This window comes from Anopheles moucheti, chromosome 2 (assembly GCF_943734755.1).
Source record: "Anopheles moucheti chromosome 2, idAnoMoucSN_F20_07, whole genome shotgun sequence".
Classification (NCBI taxonomy): domain Eukaryota; kingdom Metazoa; phylum Arthropoda; class Insecta; order Diptera; family Culicidae; genus Anopheles; species Anopheles moucheti.
This window is the reverse complement of record NC_069140.1, coordinates 100,367,867-100,383,308: the sequence shown is the minus strand read 5'-3', so window position 1 is coordinate 100,383,308 and position 15,442 is coordinate 100,367,867. Positions and strand designations below refer to the sequence as shown.

Here is a 15,442-nt window from a genome sequence, read left to right as displayed (position 1 = left end):
CAGTTAACAGTCCCAAATCATTTACTATTTCGATATTTCAATCTCGCGCTCGTCCGCGTCCGCTGGCATGAAGTTGGCAACTTTCGTGGCCCTTCGCCCGGGGGCGGGGGGAGGGGTGGCCAGCCCGGACTCCAGACTCGTTGTCTGAGATATTCATAACCATGGGATGGAAATTTATTTCCATCCTAAATTGTTTATGGGCCGGGACACAATGACACCGAGGGCGAGCAAAGTACATATTATGGCTAATATGTATACAGCAGTGACGCCATGGTCAGCGTGAGCTTAGCAGATTAGCATTGGATTACTTGGTGGTGGTTCTCCACAAACACACAACGCACCGCACAAACCGCAAGGATACATAATGCACGAACGTTGGGCGAATGATAATGCTCACCAGTTGGGGGTTTTTCGTTGGCAGCCTGCAGTGGACCGGTTCCCGCTTTTGCAAGAACAAAGCTTCGGGGTTTCAAAGCCGGACAGTTGAATATGTCTGATATTCAATCATTAACAGATCCCTTTATACTCTTTCTTCCTTTCTTCGTTCGCTCCGCTCCGTGCACTGTTTGCCAGCGATAGAAGTTGTCCTGTGGTGTATGTTTTTGCTTCTGTACCGTCCATGGTGAGGGTGGAAGGGCCCATTGAAGTTCCCTGGTGTAAGTCGTCCCATGTTGTGAGTTCCCATAACGCGCTCTCCACTAGCATCGCTGTCGTGAAATTGGCACTCATCTGCGCATCTGCGCTCCAACAATCGAACTAAACCCCATCCTCCCCCGATGCCATGGTGGGGAGGCCAGCAGTTCGTTCGAGATGTGTACATACCAGAAAGGCACAAAACAAAAAAAAAAGCGGTCCTGCTTCGAAACCGATAGTGAACGACCGATGCTCTCGGTACTCGGGGAACCGAAACCGAGACAAACCGTATCCTCAGTACGGTGGTGACAGTGTTCGAGTGCTAACGTTGGCCAACACATTGTTCAACGCGAACCCCCTTCATTGAATATACCCTCGAGTCCCTAGGGATGCAACGATGGCGCATAATAAATTGTGATCTGGCGTTTTGCCCCAAAAGCTCGCGATTCGAAAGTGCACTGTGTAACGCTGTTGTTCACTGCCGCAAATGCAGCTAAAAAATGTAATTGTCCAGTGTCCAACAAGTGCCCCGCTTCAACGAGAACTAACTGAACATTTGCACGGTTGCATCAAAGCGCAAATGTCCGAATGTGGTGCTGCAAGAGCCATGAATGCGTACCTGCAAACGATAGTGCACACTCACCTGGTTAATTGATTAACGGAGCAAAACTGGTTCGCAATTATTAGCAACGAAATCGTACACGAAGCATATGTTGTTAGAATAAATATTTCCACTGCCAGCAGCATTTATTGAAGACTGTCTCCCGCAATTAATGCCGCGAGCTGAAGATGCAGTGAAGCTTAATGGAAAACAGGTAACTAAAGTGCATAACTTCTTGTATAACGGCGAGCGAATTTTGCAGTGTAGCGGATCTGCAGCGTGTCGCGGGACACGTTTGAAGGCGCTATGCTCCCCCCCCGTTATGTACTTGTTGCATTAGGCCACCGCACAGCAAACAGCGATGTTTAAACACTGCTTAAAGAGACAACTCCTGTCCTGTCGTCTACCCGCTTAAGAACGTAATTGGTAATCTTCCTAGCCCCGTGAGATGCTTGTTCAACATGCCCCCGGGCGGGACATCTCCAGTGTGCGTGGTTTAAATTTGAGCTTATAATTGATTCATGTAAGCAATTACCGGTGAACATGCGCGAAAAAGGGAGTCGTTTTGAAGGTGTACAAGCACAAATGCATCAAATTGTGGCAAACAGAAAAATAAGGCTACTATGATTGTCATACCAGCATGACGTTTGGTTGCAATAGAAAATACTACCGACTGCGACTGGAATAAGGAGCAATCTGGTATCTTTCGGGTTGGGTGGGTGGCCTCTAAATTAATTACACGTCACCCCGGGTGATGATGATCCATCAAATCGCTATTTATAAATTTAATTACCATTTCACACGCGCATGGTAGCAACGGACCTGCCGACCGGACTACGGATTGCAATGTGTACTGTGAATATGTACTGCGTGTGTGATCTAACTAAATAGGATGTTTTGCTTTCCCTATTTGCAGACTGCTCGCCAAACGACCCTGGCCATGGATAAACTAACTAACCACAATGCGTTACAGCTACTGCGCGACGATCAGTACGTATCGAACATGATCGAGCCGGGCAATGGACGACCTTCGATTATTCCACTAAACACCCAAGATGTGGTCCGGGACTATTATTATCTCAACGAAACTCTGCGCTTGCCACCGACCATCACCGCCACGAGCAGCAACTACGATACCGCACAGAGCAACGCCAGTTCCTTCTACGACACGCGGGCGAATGAGTACGGTGGTAACGACACGGCGTACAGCTACTACAATTGTGCTGCATTTGAGGGCAACACATCGTACCTGAATGTGTCGTGTGAAACCATCCTTAACTACAGCCTTCCGCTGTACGGATACTGCATTCCGGTGCTGCTGCTCGTCACGCTAGCCGCAAATTCGTTGATTATCATCATCCTCAAGAAGCGCACCATGGCTTCGCCGACGAACTTTATTCTAATGGGTAAGTCCAACCACAGCGGTAAGGCTTACTTACTGGCAGTGGGACAAAAAATTATCCTTGAAAGTGGCATAAATTTAAGCTCTGGACAGCGCGCCAAGAAACCCGCCGAACGCACGGTGAAACCGGACGATGGACGACGACGACGACGCCGGGGATACGTATCCTTTAAACGAAAAAGTTGACAAGCTTTGTTTTGGTTTCTCTCAGATTGTGTCCGTGAAACTTCCGCCTCCATTATCTGGCTGTTTTTAAATTCTCCCCCATTCACATTAATGCGATATCCGCTGTACTGGTTGGTCGACTCATTCGCGTGGCCCAAAACAAAAAAGAAGGACAACAGAGTTTGGAAAATCTATTCGGACAAGATTTATCAACCAGGAATTGTCTTTGATTGGCGGCAGCTGGGGGGGGAGGTTTTCTATGTAAATTTAAACAAAAATCCAATTTCGTATCTTGATAAACTTGTAAAAACTTTACCCGACAGGCAAACAACCTTTCTCAAAGATCCTTTTGATCCTTGTTTTGCAGCGATGGCTGTGTGCGACATGTTTACGCTGCTTTTCCCAGCCCCGGGATTAATGTACATGTACACGTTTGGGAATCACTACAAACCCCTCTCGCCCGTAATAGCCTGTTATGTGTGGAATGCGCTAAATGAGGTAAGTGCTTATGCGGTGTAAATTATAGCCCTTGGTCACCATAAAACATCCTCGTGGAAGATAATTGTGAAATAGCGAATTTTTATTGACCTAAACCAGCATAACATAAGCAGCAGGATCACATGCTTAATGAGGTGTTTATGTTGCAATGAATTCCCTACCGCAGGCTGGAGGGGTTTTCTTTTATTGCAGTATTGACTATTATTTATTGATCGGGTGAAAAGGTGTGTGTACTTCAACTGGAACTCTCTTATCTACGATACGATGGTTGCTTTTTGCAGCCCCAATATGGTCATAAAGTGTGCTTACACCTATACTCGATCCTCTGCAATATATGGCTATCCCCCAGATAAGAATGATTACATCATGCAAATTAATAAATAAGGTGTAAAACATTGCTCGTATGATATTGTGGAGTTTTTTACTCGAGAAACATAAGTTGGTAGAAGAATAGAAGCTGAAGAGCTAGCTCACAAGCATTTTGACTTAAAGTGACTACTCTTTGTGCTTGCTCGGGGGCATTTTAGTTCAGTGTCATAATAAAAGCAGGAAGGTGATTGATATTGTCACGTGGGATGGAGCAGAAAGAAGTTTTACTACGCTTTGCGTTGAAATTTAAAATCCTCGGCAAAATACTCCAATATCGATGTGAGAAGAACATCCACCCAGGAGGGATCCTTATCCGATCTTCGCTATTTTAGTCATTTTGGATCTATCTCACACACATTCTACAGGCCATAGGGTGATTAGTATAATGTGCTATCAGTCGACTTGAGCGCTAGGAACAGAGTAAACGGAACGAATAATGTAGAAAGTATCAGAAAAACTTCATTTTCTAGAAAAAAAAATCGGGTCGATCATCCAATATTTAAAATTTAGGCTTATGTCAGTGTTACACACCGTACAGAATGAACGGATAAAAAGAGATGCTTTGCACGTTATCCTTATACTTAAGGTAAAAAATTTATCAAAAATATCTTCCTTGGTTATATAAAATATTTGTTTCGATGCGATAAATTAAATGCAGAGAAGAATATCGACTTTGTGACTTTAAAGTATAAACGAAATTGCACCAGGATTTCCGAATGTGGTACTATACATCCACGCAATGTGGATGGCGCAATGTACAATGTGGAGAGCATCCACGGAAGAGGTAGCACCTAGTACAGCAATTTTGGTCGAAAACCGCCGAAAGGTATGCAATGTGCAATATGCACACTAACTTTCCCGTTGGTGGAGAAAAATTTCTTCGAAAACTACCAGTTTCCGAATGTATAGTACCAGGAGAGCATCCACGGAAGTGTTAGCTCCTGTTACTGCGCCGTAAGGTATGCAATGTTTATACACTGAACATCTGAAAACAATTGTGTTGTTCATCGCCTAAAACATCAACATGAGCGAAACAGGTTTCTAAGAAATTTCTCTGATTGTTACCGAAGAAGTAAACCGATTAAAAACTGTACCTTGGGCGAAAAATCGTAGAAGGCTTTGGACTAATCAGGAATCGTAAATCGTAGAAAATGTGATCCAAGTAGTGGCGTTATGGTTCTCCTTAGCGCATACAAACGTTTATATATAGACTAGTTGTCATGTATGGCATTTGCGAGATATGAGTCGTTGACAATGAGCGACATTTAGAAACGGACTCTAGGAGGCCGTGCTTTTCACTTTGGCATTACGCGTATCGAAGTAACCTTAAGTATTGTAAGTTGCATGAAATAAAGTAGTTGGCATAAGAGAATATACAACACTAGTTTACTAGGCCCATTTACAGAGCTACGCAACAAAACTCTGAGATGTACGCAAGGGAGCTTTCTTTCCGAGACTTTGCTGGTGTTGTTAAATCATGTTTGAAGTACACCTCCCTAACACCGATAATGCCGTAGCAAATTTATACGTCCCCCTCTAAAAATGCCGCCCTGGGCCTCCAAGGGGATTGATCCTCCACTGTTACAGGCATTACATGGGGAGCAGACTATCGGTTGACGGCGATGATCTTGAGGAATTAGACAAGGTTTGCTACCTTATGGCCTTATGGCTATGTTTGAACCACGTGATGAAGATGCCCTAAGGTGAAGGTGATCGTCAGCTATCACAGCAAGCTTGGACGGTTGAAAATCTGTGGAAGATTGGATGAAACTCGAATGCATAGAATGGGTAGGAGTTCCCTCGACTATGGATGTTCCTCTAGTATCTGAAATAGGACAATTTGAATGAATCATACTAATAAGATTGAACCTGTTTGACAAGCGAAGATCCACCTTATTGTACATCTTCTCATAATTACTGCACACAACACAAAATGGCATCAACAGAGCAGGGGCTCGCGAGCAAACTTACGAGCACCGCGAAAAAAATCCTGTGCACTAACTGTATCGATTTCTTTTTGTTAAATGGTTACAGATCCTACCCGCCATGTGTCACACAGCATCGGTATGGCTTACGTTAGCCCTAGCGGTACAAAGGTAACTTTTGTAAAGTCCGCTTAATACGCAGGAACATGTACCAATTGGTAACGCTGGTTTTGCTCGATGAAACATTCTCTTTGATACAGATACATTTATGTTTGCCATGCACCCGCAGCCCGAACATGGTGTACCATTGCCAGAGTGAAGAAATGCATCGCGTATATATGTGTTGCCGCATTGTTACATCAGAGCAGTAGATTTTTTGATAAGTATGTACGGTGTCCTTTAAAGTGTGTTGTGTTCTCGCATCTCTGTAACATTTAGATCATGCACCATTTAGCAGCTTCATGTCCATCTTTATCTACTAAGTTTATACTCTTTGCTCCTATCTAGTAAGTGTAGATACTGAAACTGAAACTATGGACTTCCTTTTTCAGGTCATATACCCTCGTAACGATAGAGTGGAACGGCCAGCCAGCGAACGTGTGTCACGTCGAAACGGCCCAATGGATACACGAATACACTAGCGAAGACTTTTACTATACATTTTACTTTTCCTTCCGAATACTGTTCGTGCACCTGATACCCTGCGCCAGCCTGGTCGCGCTCAACGTGTTACTGTTTAGGGCGATGAAACAAGCGCAACAGAAAAGGGAACGTCTGTTTAAGGATAACAAAAAGCGTGAAAGCAAACGAGTGCGCGACTCGAACTGCACCACACTGATGTTAATCGTCGTGGTAACCGTGTTCTTAGTGGTAGAAATACCATTGGGCGTTATAACGGCGCTGCATATTATTTCATCGCTGTTGTTCGAGTTTCTAGATTACTACGTAGCAAATCTATTTATACTATTCGCCAACTTTTTCCTGATAGTAAGCTATCCGATTAATTTTGCAATCTACTGCGGTATGTCGCGTCAGTTTCGCGAAACCTTCAAGGAACTGTTCTGCAAGTCCGGTTCACAGATGAATGTGAAGAAGGAGTGTGGCTCGTCCAAATATTCACTGGTGAACGGGCCGAGAACTTTTACTAACGAAACGGTTATTTAACCAAGTGCACCGGTACGATTTATTCTTAAGATATGTAGGAAGAAAACCGGTGACACACTTTTAGAAGGATATTTTTATATGAGAAACATCAAAACATACACCGCTTTGTCCTATACATGCTCCAACGATTTAACGTTAAAGATTGACGAAGAAAACAATACCATGTGTATTCACCTAAGCTTTCGTTGTTCTTTCCGTTGTATGTTTAGTTTAGCTGAATATTAATGGTATTTTTTAATATTTGCGCACATATGTAATTAACCATTTCATGTTGGGACATTCAAAGTCTTATTTTACAATTATTAAAATGAATGAAAAAGGATTAAATTTTGCTTCAATAGTGCAAACTATATTACATCCGAAATTATTTGGCGGTGTATTATGAACATAAAACCAGTGACGGATCGAACTCTTGAACCCGCCAATATGGAAACCGCATCGCGAATATGGCATACTCGGTTAGCAATTTATTAAGTTATGCTCTGCATACCATATGCATTGTGAAACCCTGTAATTCCCCTCTACGGTGCATATAGCACTTCCGCTCTCGCATGTTATCATTGTACGTGACTGTGCCGACTTCTACTACATTAGAACATGTTCTATCGCACATAATGGTAACATGCGGAAGCGGAATAACTGTATTATGCGCCAATGCACGACGAAACCGAATGTATGCTGCCTCCGACGAGGATGTTCATTTTAACAGAAATTAGAAGCTGGTCATTTGCAAAGGATTTTTTGTTGTCCATAATTCTCACTGTGTCCTTCGGATGTTTGGTTATCGCAGACAACAAGACAACCTTGCCTTTCGTTTTCTTAATTAGACACGCTCCGTAGGCGAAGCGAAGTCTAAAAATATAATTCATCAATGACCAACTTTTTTTTTACATTTTTTGTTTTTTTTGTTGATCTGTTGTATATAGTTATATCTGGTTATATATACCGTATTTTATCGAGTATAGTGCGCACAATTTTTCAAATAAAATGATGATTAAATACACTATATCCGGAAGTTACCAAAGCAGCAAGTGAGATTAGCTGGATAATTTCTGTGTTTGTAAAATTTAGGTGCGATAAAATACGGTAGTAATATGTGTACAGTCCTTTCCCGAGTTACGCGAAGAAAGCGTGCCAGAGAAATCCGCGTAACTCGAGTGTCGTGTAACTCGGAAAATGACTGTAGTTCAATATAAAATCAATATAAATTTTATCACAATATCATTTTGTACATTACGGAAACAAAACAGACTGTAATGAAATGCGCTATTGTGTTAACATAGTGAAATGGAAAAAATATGTAATTCTTACAGTTATATCGATCATAGTATAGTAATATGTATAAACGATTAGTAGTGAGACAAAATCTTAAACGAAGAACATGGGATTGTTGTCGGTGACGGTAGAAATAATTTGAATGTCCCGATAAGCTTTTTCCAGATCGTTCATATTGATACGGCGACTGAAAAAAAGAAAAGAAATTAAATATTGCTCAATGAAATCCCACTTTGCATGCATACTTACTCCTTAATGTACACTCGACCCCGGTAAGCCGCCAGATGGGCATAATAGGTCGGTGCAGGATAGGAAACCGACCGGTTACAACGCGCAAACAGATGACAAAGATTGTACGTCAACGCTTGCAGATGGTCCGGATGGCAATTTGAATCATCGTACAGCACGACGTATTTTGTCGGTTTGGCAACACCCTGTACAGCCGCGTGGCTTACGAGATAAAATTCGTACCGATCTGGCATGGTAATCTCGCTGTCCACGACTGTACCGGGCGGTACATTGCAGTTCTTACCATCCGACGGACAGTTACCGTGCGGGAAGAACCGTGTGTGATGGCGCTTCTGCACAACGATGAATGTCACCGCAGGTTTGTAGCCAGGTTTGATGCGCGCTATTGCTGCATGCAGTGCCTGCAATTCAATGGTCAGAATTTCCGAAAACTGGCCATCCGACACACCGTCGCGATAGTACATGATGCGCTCTGGCAGGTTTCCATTGTACTGCTGGTACAGCATCAGCTGCCGGTGTACGATGTTCTCCAGATCGCGTATCATTTCATCACGGGCACCCTGTAGCCGTACGCTGCAATTGTACCGGAAGCCGATCAAATCATACAAGGCTGTCACACCAACCACACTCGGTACATCGTCGCTGAGTGGATGTGTGACGTCCGCACCGATGTACATAACGTTACCGCGCCCCAACGGCGGTACGGCGACCTGAGAAATGCAGTGATTTGCGCCATTCGTTTTGGCGTTAATCTGGAAAGCAAAGCGGATACATAGCATACATCAAAGATACATGAACCACCATTTGGTCGAGAACAACGGGCTTACCTTTAGCATTATGTTGTTCAGGGTGCTCATGTCGTTACCCTTCTTTGCTACCGTCATACTCTTTATGCACTGCGTCAGCAACCCGATACGCTCGCTGGCTAGCTCTGCCTTCTGTTTAACCTTTGCGTACGCATCGCCACGGCTCGGTAGTATTACAATCGTGATCGTAGGGTTATCCTTCTTGATGCCTTCTAGCAGTGTACCGATGTCACGGAGAGCATTGTTAGGGTTGCGCACCAAGACGTACGTACTGCCCATATCGAACGGTTCCATCTGTACGTTGCACCGCATGGCCTGCTGTTGTAACATTTCTCCAAACCTCTTCACCGTGGTCTCATTTGTATATCCATCGAGATTCAGTACACGCCATCGCAGCGGCTTCCGGCTCAGTTCCGTACTGGGTTGCAGAAAATTCTTACCCTCAGCCCGCCAGACACCAGACCGCGGAGCGATCTTTTCGTTTCTCGCGTACTCGATCGGTGGGGCATCGATTATGCGGGCCGGTACCTTCTCAAACTCGTTGCCGACCGCGATACCAAAATCCATCAATGTCGGACATTTGTTGTACTGAATCTGTGCTGCAAGATTCATAATCTTTTGCTTCCGTGTCTGCGTGTTGGTTGCAGCGTAACGGATTATATCGCGCGTACATTCCTCCGGGTGGTTTTTCGTCAATGCCTGTCCACCTGGTATGTCGCAAAGTTCAGCTGGTACGTAAATCGAGCGCACGGTACTACCAACGTGTAGGACGGGAAGATTTGGATACTTCAGTCGGTATTTCATATGTTTAGCAAAATAGTCCGCCACCGAGAGACGCGTTCCGTCGTCCAATTTGAACATTTGCTGGTTGGCAGGATCGCGCAAACCATTGCAGCGCATGCGTTTCGTAATGCCTGTTGGGTTCTTGTAAATCACGTCCATACCCTTAAGGAAGGATTGCAGATCGTTCACCACCCACGCACTGAGTTGATCCAGGTTACCACGGTTGAAGTCTCCGATCACTTTCAGCACAGAGGCCGCGCACGGGAACGCTTTGTGCGATATGTCCAAGTTGATGTAGGGCCGTGAACCGAGCACAGCCGACTGGAACAGACCGTACCAAAGCTCATGCCCCTTGCCTATGTCGATGCTGTTGGTTGGAACCATGTACACGCATCTTTTGAACTGCATAAGAAATAAAGAGAAATCAACGTTCATGGGCGATTTGTTCAATGACCAAAGTTTGGGAATTTATTCAATACGTGGCATTGAAATTCCTGTTGATGGTAAATATGACATTTGCTTTAATGCATTTATTACACTTACCCGAACAAAATTGGGATCTGTCTCATAGGCACAACGCAACACCACGTCCAGACACTGGATGGCGCTCATCGGTTTGGCAAACGAGGCATCTTTCGAGTTCATGTACCTGTGGTAGAGAACCAAAGAAAAGAACATTTATTCTTCATTCATATAACAAAAGGCAAAAAGCGTATCTGTCTTACGTTTTAAGCACAGTCAGATCGAGCTGAGCGGCTTCCTTCACTTGGACGGTGTACTCTTTCGCTTTGCCACCGTCGTCCGGTTGGTACATTATCTTGGCCTTCTTCTCGGTTATCTTGCGGGTCGTGTAGGCACTCTTCTGCCCATCGAACGCCATGAATACGCCCGGATAGTTTTCTCGACAGAACTGGGCAAACGCAGCACGGAGGAACTTTTTCGGCCGATCTGGTTCGATCGCCACATCATAGTGGTACGCAACACCCTTCAGCTTGTCGAGCAGCAGCCGGAAGAAATTGGCTTCAACCGTAACCTTTTTGCCACGAGTTCCTTGTGCTCCCCTACGCACCAATACCGGTCGCAAGTCTGTTCGGCGAATCTTTTCTTTCGAGACTCGCATTTGCTGCAAATTTTCTTCGATAGGCTGTAGGGTACCATCACCGGAACTGCTGGATTTCGAAGAGGAGACAGATGCGTCACGGTGTGGCGCATTGCCACCAGAAGTAGCAGGTTTTTTATCGTCTGATTTTGGCAACTGGGTCTGTTCTGGTACAGCTGGTTCTGCATGTTTTTTCTGCTGCGGCCGAACATTTTGCGCTTGGCCACCTTGAGGATCTTGATGTTCTTCATTTTTCTTCTTGGATTGCTTTGCGTGTTGTTGAGGTCCTTTTTGTTGATTAGCACCTTGCGGATGTTGCTGAGGTCCTTTTTGTTGCTGTGAACCTTGCGGATGTGGCTGCTGCTGTTGCTGCTGCAAAGCTTGCGGATGTTGTTGGGGTGCTTGTTGCTGCTGCTGCTGCTTCCAAGCTTGCGGATGTTGTTGGGGTGCTTGTTGCTGCTGCTGCTGCAAAGCTTGCGGATGTTGTTGGGGTGCTTGTTGCTGCTGCTGCTGCTTCCAAGCTTGCGGATGTTGTTGGGGTGCTTGTTGCTGCTGCTGCTTCCAAGCTTGTGGATGTTGTTGTTGCTGCCTAACTTGCGGACCTTGTTGGGGTAGTTGTTGCTGCTGTGGCCCTTTATGTTTCTTCGCATCTTGTGGACCTTGCTGAGGTCCTTGCTGTTTTTGTTGCGAACCTTGCGGATGTTGCGGAGCATCTTGCGAATGTTTCTGCTGAGCTACTTGTTGTTGAGGCCTTTGTGGCTGTTGCGAACTATGCGGCTGTTGCTGCTGCTGATTTTGAGCCCCCAATTCTTGCTGTGGCTGACCGATGGCTCCAAGTACTATATAGGGAAATGATGTTGGGTTATAAATTTATCTTATATTAATTTAATTTAATCTTTATCCCAATGTGACGGCTTTTGCCGTATTATCATGTTGGGTTATAAAACTTGATATATAAATAAACAGTGCACCATAAGAATGTATTTCATTACAGCAGAATGTCAATGTATGGTGATAAGTTGAGGAGCTGCCTGAAAAACTATCTCGAAATTTTCTTTTGCAGCCAATACTATTCGTACCATTAGCATAGTACACGTATGCGATATGCGATCTTTCATCCAGAAATGGAAAAATGGAAAAGCGTAACCATGACTCATGTAAGCGCACTGTTGCCAGTTTTGATGCAGCATATGCATTTCACTGCCGAATACAAACCCCCCAAGCAAGTGTACGTATCAGTAGGAAGCTGATACTGTAACATACAGAGAAAAGGGTTTATAGTGGATTAATACAACAAAATACAGAAAAACAACACATTATTTTTTCCATTTTTGGAACAATCTAGAACACTCAACTAATGGGGATGATGCAATCTTTCCCGATGCAGCAACAACAAACATCGCAAATCGCTTTATTTTTCCAGCCCTTTACATTTTAGAACAACCACTAGCGGCATACACTTACCTATCTTCTGCGGTTTCTTTTTACCCATTTCGATTGTTTCACTTTTACTTCAACACAAAAAACTGGATAATTGTAATAATTGTTAATTTTAGCACGGTGCGTAATTACACGTCTGTTCACCAACAATAGATTGATTGGAATGCGAATGCTGGGCACTGTGGGATTGTGGATCCTTTCCAACTGGTCATTTATTGTGACGTTCGGCAAAAATTATAATTTTTAATAAATCGTACAAAATGTTTTGTACAAGAACATTAAAAAATACGGTTTATCGAGAAGTTTTTAAAGTGGGGAAAATTAATTCAAAATTTTCTCGGGAATGTGCGCTTCTAGCCGTACGTAACCGTACAGCTTGTGGCTTGTGACCTACATAAACTTCTTTACGTTGGAAACCATCGCATTTATTCAGTATTACTTTATAAGACATGTTATAGTAATTAATATTTATGTCTTTGCAATACTTGTCCCTGATTTGTACTATATGTTGGGAACAAAAACTGGCCTTTCTTCTTCAATAAAGATATTCTTAATCAGTACAATTCATTCGAACAGCATCGCTGAGTAACGCTACAATCGTTACTAAGATTTCTTGAATATGGTATGTCATATATTTACACATTCTTACAAACTACGCGAATATACGATACATTTGTTTCGTAATATTTTGAGGGGGCAGTTTTCGTTTACCTAGTGCATTTTATAGTTATAACACGTGCACAAGCAGCACCAATCAAGCAGCTAAAGTCCACCAAACTATTCCTCTTGTGCAGCTATCCTTGCGGATGTTTCCTTCGCGTCCACCTTGTCCTTTTCCTCCTTGCATCGACCACAGCAGCCACCGTTTGAGTTTTCGCAGATATCAAGCTTCTTAAAGTTGGGTGTCCACTGGCCGAGACTCGCATTAGCATAGAAGTCCATCGGATAGGCAACCTCTAGGTTGGGTACGGGTTTCGGTTTCTCTTCGGTTGCTGCAGTACACTCCGGTATGTTCCACTCGGCGTCTCCGAGCACAACGGAAAGTTCGTAGGGGGTAAGTAGCGGTTTTGGGAAGGCAGTACCCCAGTCGATGGAAAGTCGGGGACAGGCAACCTGAAAACAATTAATAGTTTGTTACATTAAGACAAATAATTATTTGAGCGCTTTTGCGCGATATTAAAAATCATAAATAATCGAAAGCTTTCCATCTAAATTGCCGAGACAGATCGCATGTTTAATACCTTTGCTACCAAGCCTATCGAAGCACGTACATCTTTCGCACTGAAATCTGCCATCTCGAGTTCGATAGGAATCGCAAAGATATGGATGGCTAACCCAGTTCGTTTTGTACGTACCTGAACAAACGCATCGATGTGTTCCATTCGGGCGAGTTTCGTGGGGAAGATCTCCGACAGTAGTATGATTATTGCTTCACGTCCGTGGTGCTTCAGACGACCCTCGAGATGCTCTAGCACCTTCGTTGAACCTTGCCGTCCTAGTGTCCCCAATATGAGTCCGAAACGCTGTGCATCGCGAGCGTTATCGATCGCTTGCTTCCGGTTGCGACGCATCGTTTCGTGATCGTACAGCTCTCGGGTAAACTTTTTCTCGTACGGATCGTACTTGTACGCTTCGAGTGCCGGGTTTGCAATCATGGCGGCCTCCAAATGGAAGCGTCCATCGCCAAGGTATATAAGGGTACGCGATGTCCCATCCGGATCGGCCCCATTGGCTAGTCGTGGAGCAGTACAGCCCAATATTTCACCCGGACTGAGTGGTTTGGATTGCGGTATTAGTACATCGTATCCTTCCTCTCGTAGCTCCTTGGCGGATGCGTGCAGCGTGGCCACGAACTGGATCGTACTGACGAAGGCAAGCTTACGTTCGCGGGGGAAGTTCAGCTTGACGCTATCGACAAAGTGCAGTGTGTCGATCTTGATGTCCACGAATACGTACAGCACCTTGATGCCCGTCGTCTGATCAATCGGAATGAGACAGCTGTGCCCGTAGTGCACGAGGAGATCCGCCCCTAGGGCTTTTGCGGTAAAATCATCTACACAGCAGGCACCGTACGTGACGTCCCCCATGATGACGGTGTCCGCTTCGGTGAAGCGTTCGATGATGTCGCTGATCACGAGCGAGAACATCAGCAGACCCTCTGGCATTTGCAGTGCAACACGTTTGGCCTTCGTTTCCCGCACACGCCAGATGGTTTTGTGCACCTCAAAATTGTAGTTCGTGGGAAGGGCCGCGATGGCCTCGTTCAGTTCAGCATCGTTTAGCAAGGTGGTGGGTATTTTGTTGATAACGCGCGATGCGCCCTTAAAAACCTTGCGGACTGGTTTCGCCTTTACGATCTTCGTGTCGTTCGCTAACGGGAGCTGTTGTTCCACTTGTACTGCTGCCATGGTAACATCCGCAAAATCCTGATTCACTATTCACGGTGCTTTGTTTTACACGTTCCTCAGTAGCCCTTTGGCCAATCTTCAAAAATTACTCTCCACACTTAGCAGTCACAGGGTCAATGGGGTCAGCACACTGCACACAGCAGTTCGTCTGCTCAGATGCTTACGTTCAAATGATGCCTCCACGTTAGAAAAAGCCAATGTGTCTGGAGCAGCGGCGACGATGTGCGATGAAAGGCGACTCCAGGGAGGGGGATTGTTTACCCTTCGCAAGTGATTGCATTTGAGCACTGACTCACTCACTCCAATGCACCGCCTAGCCAGACGAGTCGAAGGTAAAAAATGCATCCCGAAAGTGGATTACGTGACTTTCGACACACAAGCAATGGCGCTGTTCAGGCATGCGAAATCAAACCAAAACAAACTGCTGTCATTGTGGATTGTGCGATGTTTTTCTCGAAGCGATGATTTAAAATGTCCTCACTCTGTACCGTCAGGCTAGCAGGCAATTTTCAAACCACAAATCGTCTGTTTTTGGGACCGATAAATTCGTCTTAAGTCTCAAAAAGCAGTTGGTACAATCGGTATACAAGCATTAAAATTACAAACCCAATTCTTTCATTGCCAA

At 44.6% G+C, this 15,442-nt stretch overlaps 3 protein-coding genes across 3 annotated transcripts; 1 reads left to right on the top strand and 2 right to left on the bottom strand.

Moving 5' to 3' along the window:
• Positions 1-1,240: 1,240 nt before the first annotated feature.
• Positions 1,241-6,942, top strand: LOC128300616 (sex peptide receptor). Its single transcript, XM_053036745.1, has 6 exons — positions 1,241-1,279; positions 2,151-2,640; positions 3,169-3,299; positions 5,703-5,764; positions 5,854-6,004; positions 6,170-6,942. Exons 1-6 carry the CDS (start codon positions 1,241-1,243, stop codon positions 6,755-6,757), a joined length of 1,461 nt encoding a protein of 486 aa, XP_052892705.1. The 3' UTR covers positions 6,758-6,942.
• A 624-nt stretch (positions 6,943-7,566) lies between these two features.
• Positions 7,567-12,555, bottom strand: LOC128307366 (protein argonaute-2-like). Its single transcript, XM_053045167.1, has 6 exons — positions 12,434-12,555; positions 10,596-11,808; positions 10,414-10,519; positions 9,109-10,272; positions 8,282-9,033; positions 7,567-8,219 (listed from the first exon to the last, which is right to left on the bottom strand). Exons 1-6 carry the CDS (start codon positions 12,459-12,461, stop codon positions 8,126-8,128), a joined length of 3,357 nt encoding a protein of 1,118 aa, XP_052901127.1. The 5' UTR covers positions 12,462-12,555; the 3' UTR covers positions 7,567-8,125.
• A 307-nt stretch (positions 12,556-12,862) lies between these two features.
• Positions 12,863-15,141, bottom strand: LOC128310700 (2-(3-amino-3-carboxypropyl)histidine synthase subunit 1). The gene is made up of 2 exons (XM_053047403.1): positions 13,765-15,141; positions 12,863-13,522 (listed from the first exon to the last, which is right to left on the bottom strand). Exons 1-2 carry the CDS (start codon positions 14,815-14,817, stop codon positions 13,187-13,189), a joined length of 1,389 nt encoding a protein of 462 aa, XP_052903363.1. The 5' UTR covers positions 14,818-15,141; the 3' UTR covers positions 12,863-13,186.
• Between the last annotated feature and the right edge of the window lie 301 nt (positions 15,142-15,442).